General features: G+C 43.5%; 1 protein-coding gene across 1 annotated transcript in view; it reads left to right on the top strand.

Moving 5' to 3' along the window:
* The first annotated feature begins 2,203 nt into the window (after positions 1-2,203).
* Positions 2,204-9,957, top strand: part of C2H3orf52 (chromosome 2 C3orf52 homolog) — a 28,243-nt gene continuing 20,489 nt past the window's right edge. Inside the window, exon 1 of the mRNA XM_068265509.1 lies at positions 2,204-2,392. Within this exon, the coding sequence (XP_068121610.1) occupies positions 2,333-2,392 (60 nt within the window). The 5' untranslated portion in view covers positions 2,204-2,332. The remainder of the gene's footprint in view (positions 2,393-9,957) is intronic.

The following is a 9,957-nucleotide window of genomic DNA, read 5'->3' as shown; positions in this document are numbered from 1 at the left end:
TCCCCCCCCCCCCACCACCACCTCAGCCGTCACACACTGATTGCTGTTAGACTAAGAGGTGCCCCAGGGCCCCCACCACCTTACTCTCTAGTTATCTGGCTTGCAGTCACTGCCATGTATCCCCTTTTCTTATTTTTCTCTGCTTCAAACACAATAAGGGAATGATAAGGGAATGAGTTGTGCACCCCCCTCCCCCTAAACTGCGCCCTGAGGCTGGAGCCTCAGTCGCCTCGGCCCGGCAATGGGGGGTGACCTGGGAAGCCTCACAGCTGGCTAGGGGGGCAGGGGGCTGCCAAGTTTGTAAAGCAGAAATTACTATACACTTCAATACAAGAAAGTAGCAGTGACACACAGTTTATCAGTATATGTGCATAGTTGCTGTGCTTGTAATACTTGCATAGTTACGGACTCAGCAAGCCAGAGTTCTGACTCCTATCTGTTTAAATTCTCGGCGTGTTTGTTCCTGGTATGCGGTGTACACTATTGAAGAACAACACAACAACCAGACTTTGCGCATATTTTGAAAGTGAGGACTGTTCTGTGACCACCGACAGGACTGGAACCACACTAACTTAACTGTGACCACTGAGCGAGCTGGGAAAGCACTGAGACCACACTTTGACCACACTGTTAAGGTTGGGAATATAATTAGTAACAATTACAAAATTCGGAGCACACTCTGATTACACACTGTGACCACTGCAACAGAGCTGGAAGTGCACATTGACCCATTACAGAACTGGGACCACACTTTGACTGCACTGTGACACACAATGATGGGACTGAGGTCACACTGCATATGTCCCTTTTTTGGGAGGGGCATTCCCTCTTTAGGAACCCAATCCCCATCTCTCTCGCTTCCCTCTTTCAGGACTGATGTGCAGATCTATGCAAAGATAGGTGTTTTTCTTTTTTGTCCTAAAAATGGGTTTAATTGACTCAAAACTTTATTCCCTTCCTTTAAATTGATATATTTCTTGTTTTCATATGTTAATGTGAAGATTAACAAATCATGATAGATTGATCTATTTTATTTTTTTTTTTTGGTCTGAATTTTATGCAGGATCTGACATTGGCACAAGTAGACAGTTTTGCAAGCTAGGTAATAAAAAATAATAATGCAAGACGGTTTATGTGCAATGCACAAAACTGAATGCAGGGCAAATGATGATATATTTCATTACTATGTATAAAAAACACAAGCCTGAACTCAGTAATCTGACTTCACCACAATCAGTACCAGGGGTGTTGCTAGGATCCTAAGAGATTGGGGGCACTTAAGACAGAAAATGGGTGTGGCCATGCACTAGAATGTGGGTGTGGTCATGGGTGGAGCCAAATTTACGTGAACTTAACAGCGGTCTAAGTAGGCCTGCCTAGCAAGATGTAGGATGAAGCCCCACTCTCCATTAATTAAAAAAAAAATGCTGCATACCACATAAATAGGCAGTGTCACTTAAACATAACTAGGCAGAGTTACCTGGCTTCTGTGCAAGCTGGTCTGGCTTTCTGCTGAGCGGGTTGGTCTACTGCCAGGTTATCTGGTAATCCCCCCATAGCATTTCCTGACCTTCTAGTGTATCCCCTCCCATGCCCCCACGGACCTCCCACTCCCAGCATGACCCCATAAAGGCATCACAGCACCCAGCATGGCACAAGCTTCACCCAGTATGCCCACATAGAGGAACCACAGCACTCAGCATATCCCCGATTGATGCATCACAGCTCCCAGCATGCCTGCCATCGAGGCACCACAGCTGACTCTGCCTGGGGGGCATGCGGGGCACCCCTGAATAGATCCGGGACATGTGCCACTGATCTTTGGGGCTAGCAATGCCCTTGATCAGTACAGTGAATTTGGTGGCACTAAGTCAGTGATTTCGGTGGCACTAAGTTTGCTGAAAGGATATGGTAGACATGAAATAATAATAGGTAATATTTCATATGGACATTTTTTTAAAAATGATGAACATTTGAATAAAAAAATTGTAGTAAATCTAACAAATAGAAAATAATACAATGCATTCCCTTTGATCAGAAAAGCAAGCCAGTAAGAAGGATTGGTTATTTGAGTGAAACATTTTGTTTCTCTTTCTGTTTCTTAAGTTAACTCTTATTCGTCATCCTACATTTTTTTTCTCTACCCACCCCACAGAGGACTGCTGGGAAATGACAGCAAACCAGAAAAACCAGTCCTAGCATAGTCTTGTCACTGTTTAACCAGGGAGAAGAATGGCCACTCCTTAAAACCTTGTGACTGAACCAGGTCCGAAAACACACAGAATGCTTCCGGGGCTTTGATACTCACATTTTCCGGGGATTTCCTTCCATCATGGCGTCAGATCAGAACAACCACCTAGTCCAGATGACTCTACTAGAACCAGGGACACTGGTAAGGTCCAGAGTATCCTTATACTTATGGGTACTGCTGGATTTCACTTACTACTAGCTTGTAATATATAATGTGCTCACTACTCAGTGCTCACTGAATGTAAGTGTATCATCTAAACTTTAGCTGGCACAGCTGTTGAGGTACAGGACTCTTCAGTCCTCACACTAAAGCTGACAAACTTCCCAGTGATATCTGATGCTGGATAGATTATCTTTGTGTGTGAGAAACAGAACATAACCCCACACAGCTTCCTACTGAGAGACACAGCACAGAATGTCTTATGAGCATGTGAAATATTCTGGCCCTACATGAAAAGCAGCATTTTTTACAGTGTGTTAATCCGCCAGCATTTCATCTAAAAGTTTACAGATGGATTGCACTGGAACAACGTATAAACCTTACAGTAAATAATCTCAGAATCATCTGCTTTTAAGCCATATTTGTACCAGAACTCACACACAAATACTTGATTACAATCAATGTTTCTTATCAGTTTTGTAACCAGGGAACACAAATAGATAAGATGAGTCTCTCAGTCATGTTGCTCCTGATCAGATTTGTAATAATACCACCGCTATGCAGTGTCTGTTGGAGTACAAAACCTCTGCTGTCAATCAGTCTTTATTTTCTGTAGGGATGGTTGGAAATGCCCATTTCCGATTCTGCAGAAATTCCGTTTTCCAATTGACAGTTTTTCCGTTTTCCTGATTATCCATCTTTACGATTTCTGATTTTTGAAGAGTATTTTATGAGTCATTTTTGCATCAGAGAATGCAAAAAAAAAAAATGAAAATCGGAAAAAAAATGGAAAATCGATCTTGTGATTGGTCTAAAACTAAAATTTTGCAGAAAAATTCTGCATTCTCTGATTGGTCCAATGCTTCTAAATTCTGCGATTGGGCTAAAATTACAGAGTTGCGGTAAATCGGATTTAAGTGGAAATCCGTTTTCCATATTCCGATCGGAAATGCGGAAATTTCAATTCCGTGGAATCCGAATGAGCTTCTCTAATTTTCTGCCACTCCTACTTGCACACTTCCCCCCTTTATAATCGAACACTGTTGATTTCCTGGGTAGCGGAAGATTACAGGTAGATTTGCTTTCACTGATTGAGTCTACCAGCCATCAATTAGAACCATTGCTAATGAAACAGGAAATTTGGGCGCCTGGGGCTAATGAACTATTTAGGTACCCCATAGGCACTAATGCAAAATATTGGCTATTGGGCACCAAAAGCAGAAATTTTGGTCAAAAAAAGTTTTCGTTTTGAGAATTTTCAGTTCAAAAATTATCAGTTTAAAATTTGTTTTGAGAATTAAAATGTGTAAATTATCACTTTTGAATTTTTTTTATCATTTTGTAATTTATTTTGAGACTTATAATTTTGTAAATGATCGTTTTGCAATTTATTGTCTTAGAAAAGGAATTTTTTTTTTGCAGCAGCAGAGGGACAGGATTTTAAGGGGTGTTGTCAGAAAGGGGGGTTTTAGAGTTAGGCGTCAGGAAGGGGGTTCTCAGGATAAGGAATCAGTAAGGGGGGTTTTAGGATTAGGCTTCAGGAAGGGGGTGGTCTTAAGGTTCGTACACACGCTTGATTTCCTGCGCAGATCATTCAGAAACAGCCTTATCAGTCTGCCTGACAGACTGTACACACACTGTACTGTCGCTGGAACGCCCGCCCAGTGAGAGGGTCTGACAGACCCGTCGTTCCAGGAAATCAAGCGAGTGTACGAGGCTTTAGGGTTAGCCACCACCAGGGGGGGTCTTAGGGTTAGGCACCACCAGGAAAAGGAGACTTAGGTTTAGGCACTATCAGGGGGAGTCTTAAGGTTAGCCATTTTTTTTGGGGGGGGGGGGGGTCTTAGGGTTAGGCATCAGTAGAGGGAGGATTCTGTATGAGAGTAGAGTTAGGTTTAATATCAGTAATAATTACCAATGTTTTACTATCCTCATTACAACTATAAATATTTCTTATTGCGAAAATCTGAAAATGTAAAATACATGTAAACACATACAAATAAGAAGTACATTTCTTCCAGAGTAAAATGAACCATAAATTACTTTTCTCCTATGTTGCTGTCACTTGCAGTAGGTCTGTGATCGAGTCCTGCGTGAATGCGGGTGGATAACGTCCACCTACTTTTTTTAGAGGGTGGACGTCTTCCATCCTAGTAGGACACAGCATGGTTCATTGGGCGGGGAGTGCTCTATTAGCTCCTAGAGTTAGGTGGGGGCTATCCACCTGTATTATTATCCCTGCCTTGGCTTAACCATTGTTGCTGCATGCCCGGAGTCCACAGCATGGTGATACGCACTCCCACCTGCAAACGGAGAGGAATGGATCATCCTATTAGCCCCGCCTATACAGGAAGTACTTCCTGTATATGCGTAGCAATTAGGAGGATCCGCTCTCCTCTCCGTCTGCGGGTGGGCGTGCGTATCACCACACTATGGACGCCGGGCATGCAGCGACAATGGATAAGCCAAGGCAGGCAGGGACAGTAATACAGGTGGATAGCTGCCGACTCTAGGAGCTAATGGAGCGGTGGCCAGGGAGGGTGAGGGTGGGTGGGCTATCTGAACTGGGGAAACCTACCGGGGCCTGGCTAACCTATACTGGTGACACCTACCTGGCTAACGCTAACCTACACTGGGGGCAACTATAGTGGCTACCTATACTGGAGACACTTACCTGGTTGACCTATACTGGGGATAACTACCTGACTAACTATACTGGGGGAACCTACCTGGGCCTGGCTAACCTATACTGGTGACACCTACCTGGCTAACGCTAACCTACACTGGGGGCAACTATAGTTGCTACCTATACTGGAGACACTTACCTGGCTGACCTATACTGGGGATACCTACCTGGCTAACCTATACTGGGGATACCTACCTGACTAACTATACTGGGGGAACCTACCTGGGCCTGGCTGACCTATACTGGTGACACCTACCTGGCTAACGCTAACCTACACTGGGGGCAACTGTAGTGGTTACCTATACTGTCTGGAGACACTTACCTGACTAACCTACACTGGGGACAGCTATACTAGCTACCTACACTGGGGCAAACTATATTAGTGTAACGTCCGCAGAAGCTGCGGCTGCGGGCACGCAGGGTGTCTCCGCAGCCGCCTCGCTTTTCTGTTCAGGGACCTCACCCGTTCCTCTGGCGTCAAGTACACCGAGGACAGGATTGTCATTTGCCCATAGGGGTGCTGTATTGCACGTGCGCGCGCGGAGACAGGACCTTTATGCAGGGAGGAGGCGCGTCAGCTGACCAGCCGGTCGGCTGACGTCAGAGGAGACTCACGGCGCTCCGTATTGGCTGATTGTTGTGGGCGCAGCCATGAGGTCTACTCTGCTTCAAAAGACTTCAGTGTTCAATCGCAACCTGTCTGCTGTTGCGAATGCTTATGTGTTAGCGCTCAGACCTTAGACAGTATCCGGTGTGCTTTGATCTGGGAGCAAACCAGGGATTTCACACAAGACTAGCATTATTGTATTATTGTATATTTTGATATTCTGTGTATGACTCTGGCTTATCTCTGACTCTGCTCTTGCTAATCGATTCTGTACGTCTGCCCATCTGACTCTGTTGCTGAACTCTGCCTGATATCTCACTACTCTCTTGCCTGCCGATTTTGTACTTTACCTGCCCGCCTGTTGCTGATTTTAGCCTGTCTGACCACTCTACTCACCAGTGAGCCCTTGTCACTGGTGAGGTGCTCTCTGAATAGTACCCACCAGCTCCTCTAGTGAGGTCTAGTCAAACTATTCGGTTACTGTTGCACCAAGCACTACACACCTTGTTATTCTGCTAGCTATACTTGCATTATTGGTGATTCTGCAGATCACCCCATAATCAGGTATAGCGTCTGTATAATCGGTGATACTGCAGATCACTCATAATCATACGTCTGTGTTGCTACACCAATCGTTACAATTAGCTACCTTTACTGTGGCAACTATACTACCTATGCTTGGCTATCTATACTGAGGGCACCTACACCTGACTTCCTATACTGGGGGCACCTATGTTTGGCTACCTATATTGAGGGCACCTACACATGAGATCATATACTGAGGGCACCTATACCAGGCTACCTACCTATACTGAGTCTGAGGGCATTTTTTGGGGAGGGACACACCGCGGCTATAACACATGAAGCAAATGATCAGTGGGGGGGAGGGGTGTCCGGGGTTGGGGTGAGTCCACTCACCTCTTTTCCCAGGACTAGACCCCTGCAGTAGGTAGTAGAAATCTGACAGGACCGACAGGTTTTGGACTAGCCCATTACTTCATGGGGGGTGTTTCTCTGGATTTTGTTTATGTCAAAAAAACTTAGTGAATGGCAGTTGCTCTGTTAAACTGCCCAAAAAAGTGGGCAGTAAGGTGGGAGACTGGCCAGCATCATTGTATAAATCCTTTTCAGGGACTGTCTTTTTATAAAGAACAAAGGCCATGCTGAGAACACCCCATGAAAGGATGGACTAGTCCAAAAACTTTGGTTCTGACAGATTTCTACTACCTGCTCTAAGTGACAGCAACATAGGAGAAAAGTAATTTGTGACTCATTTTACTGTGGAACAAAAGTACCTCTTATTTGTATGTGTTTATATGTATTTTAAATTTTACAATTTTTCACGATAGTGGTCTTTTAATTTTTATTGATTTATTAATTGTATTAATTTTTATAGATGATATTTTGCAATTTCAGCTTCACCCCGTGCCCTTTTTAATACCGTAACATATTTATTATTCTAACTTAGATGAAGAAACGATAAAAAACATTGTTATAGATGATATCTTACAATTTTGGCTTTACCCCGTGCCCTTTATGCCTGACACCCTTATTTAATTTATGCCATTGTTAAGACTCATACACACATGCAACTTTTCTGCCCAACTATTGTCCAAACTGGGTTTGTTGGGTGATAGTTGGGTGTGTGAACATGTGACCAACGACTAGACGAGTGACTGATAACAGGCGGTTTGCTTGATCCAACAGGTGTTTCAACTCACACAATTGTTGGGATGATACCGTAAAGTTGGCCACGTCGTTTCAACGCCTTGTACTTGTTTTGAATGCAGCCATATCATGCAGTCTGTTGTTTGCTTGTATGCGTAGTATGCAAAGGAGTTGGTCGTTCAGTTGGTTGGTGCGTGGAAAATACAAGTAGTACATTTGTTTGGTCGTATCATGTCATCGGGTTGGTCGTGCAGAAAAGTTGCATGTGTGTACGATCCTTTAAGTCTTTGCTTCACAATACTGGCAAAAATACCAGGTATAGTATTTACTTTGTAAAAATCTATCGAGGAATGTGTTTATTTTGTGCCAAAGCGTTCATCTCTGGTTTCCTTTAAAGCAAACCTTTACTTTAGGCCTTCTTCAAATAAATGTAATATTATTATCAGCAGCTTGAGGTAGATAAATCTTTGCCACAGTAGAAGGTGTAGTCACTAAAAAAGTTAAGTTAGTTCTAAATTTTACTGGACATTAAGCAAATGTAACACACATTATGTAGTATGTGTACCTCGCATTCTACATACAACTCAAATAATGTGTAGCGTTTGTTACACCAGTTGCTGTCTGAACGTGTAACATTTTATAGGTTATATTTTTGGGGTGATTATACCACTATTCATGGCCATTTTAGGCAAAGCCTACCGAGGCAGAGGCCTGGGGTAACGGCAGCTGGAGGGGGCACTACAGATGAACTTTTAACATACAGTTCTTTATGGAAATCTTATACATAACTACTAGTGCCAGTGTTAATTAGCAAAGAAAAAGCATAACAATGAAATAGCAGGTGTTATTCATGTGCTATATAAACTGTAACTGTTTTAGATTTCTTCTGTATTGATTGTTGGTACTTTTAAGATATTGCAACCTGTAAAGACTCAGACTATAAATAAGCAGTAAAATGTTAGTTATAAAGGGGTTGATTCACAAAAGGCTGATAGCCGTGCCCACCGCGCAGCAATGTTACAGGCCTGTACTGAAAATAGTAACACTGGCTGCACCTATAGCGCAACGAGCGCTACCATAGCAACGCATGTACACAGTGTACGCACAGTACGGAAGTAGTGTAGCTCACACTACACTACTTCCTAACATTGTTTACATGTGCTGCTATGGTAATGCTCATCACGCTATCGGTGCAGAAGTGTTACTATTTTCAGGACATTGCTGCATGGTAGGCAATGTTACCGGCCTTTTGAGACTCAACCCTAAAGTGGATATATAACCATCAAAGTAATAAGAAAGGTTTGCTGTGTGAATCAGTGAGTTTGGGCTATTGACTTCTATCTGGTGTAGTGAGAATTTGTTGTGTATCCTTATATAGTTATTATACTCAATTTTTGTATTTATATTTGTATATTATTGCACAATTATCACTACAGGGAGTGTAGAATTATTAGGCAAATTAGTATTTTGACAATATCATCCTCTTTATGCATGTTGTCTTACTCCAAGCTGTATAGGCTCGAAAGCCTACTACCAATTAAGCATATTAGGTGATGTGCATCTCTGTAATGAGAAGGGGTGTGGTCTAATGACATCAACACCCTATATCAGGTGTGCATAATTATTAGGCAAATTCCTTTCCTTTGGCAAAATGGGTCAAAAGAAGGACTTGACAGGCTCAGAAAAGTCAAAAATAGTGAGATATCTTGCAGAGGGATGCAGCACTCTTAAAATTGCAAAGCTTCTGAAGCGTGATCATCGAACAATCAAGCGTTTCATTCAAAATAGTCAACAGGGTCGCAAGAAGCGTGTGGAAAAACCAAGGCGCAAAATAACTGCCCATGAACTGAGAAAAGTCAAGCGTGCAGCTGCCAAGATGCCACTTGCCACCAGTTTGGCCATATTTCAGAGCTGCAACATCACTGGAGTGCCCAAAAGCACAAGGTGTGCAATACTCAGAGACTTGGCCAAGGTAAGAAAGGCTAAAGACGACCACCACTAAACAAGACGCACAAGAAACGTCAAGACTGGGCCCAGAAATATCTCAAGACTGATTTTTCTAAGGTTTTATGGACTAATGAAATGAGAGTGAGTCTTGATGGGCCAGATGGATGGGCCCGTGGCTGGATTGGTAAAGGGCAGAGAGCTCCAGTCCGACTCAGACGCCAGCAAGGGGGAGGTGGAGTACTGGTTTGGGCTGGTATCATCAAAGATGAGCTTGTGGGGCCTTTTCGGGTTGAGGATGGAGTCAAGCTCAACTCCCAGTCCTACTGCCAGTTTCTGGAAGACACCTTCTTCAAGCAGTGGTACAGGAAGAAGTCTGCATCCTTCAAGAAAAACATGATTTTCATGCAGGACAATGCTCCATCACACGCGTCCAAGTACTCCACAGCGTGGCTGGCAAGAAAGGGTATAAAAGAAGAAAAACTAATGACATGGCCTCCTTGTTCACCTGATCTGAACCCCATTGAGAACCTGTGGTCCATCATAAAATGTGAGATTTACAAGGAGGGAAAACAGTACATCTCTCTGAACAGTGTCTGGGAGGCTGTGGTTGCTGCTGCACGCAATGTTGATGGTGAACAG

This window comes from Hyperolius riggenbachi, chromosome 2 (assembly GCF_040937935.1).
Source record: "Hyperolius riggenbachi isolate aHypRig1 chromosome 2, aHypRig1.pri, whole genome shotgun sequence".
NCBI classification, from domain to species: Eukaryota; Metazoa; Chordata; class Amphibia; order Anura; family Hyperoliidae; genus Hyperolius; species Hyperolius riggenbachi.
Note: the sequence above shows the minus strand (reverse complement) of the source record. Positions and strands in the feature narration are given on the sequence as shown.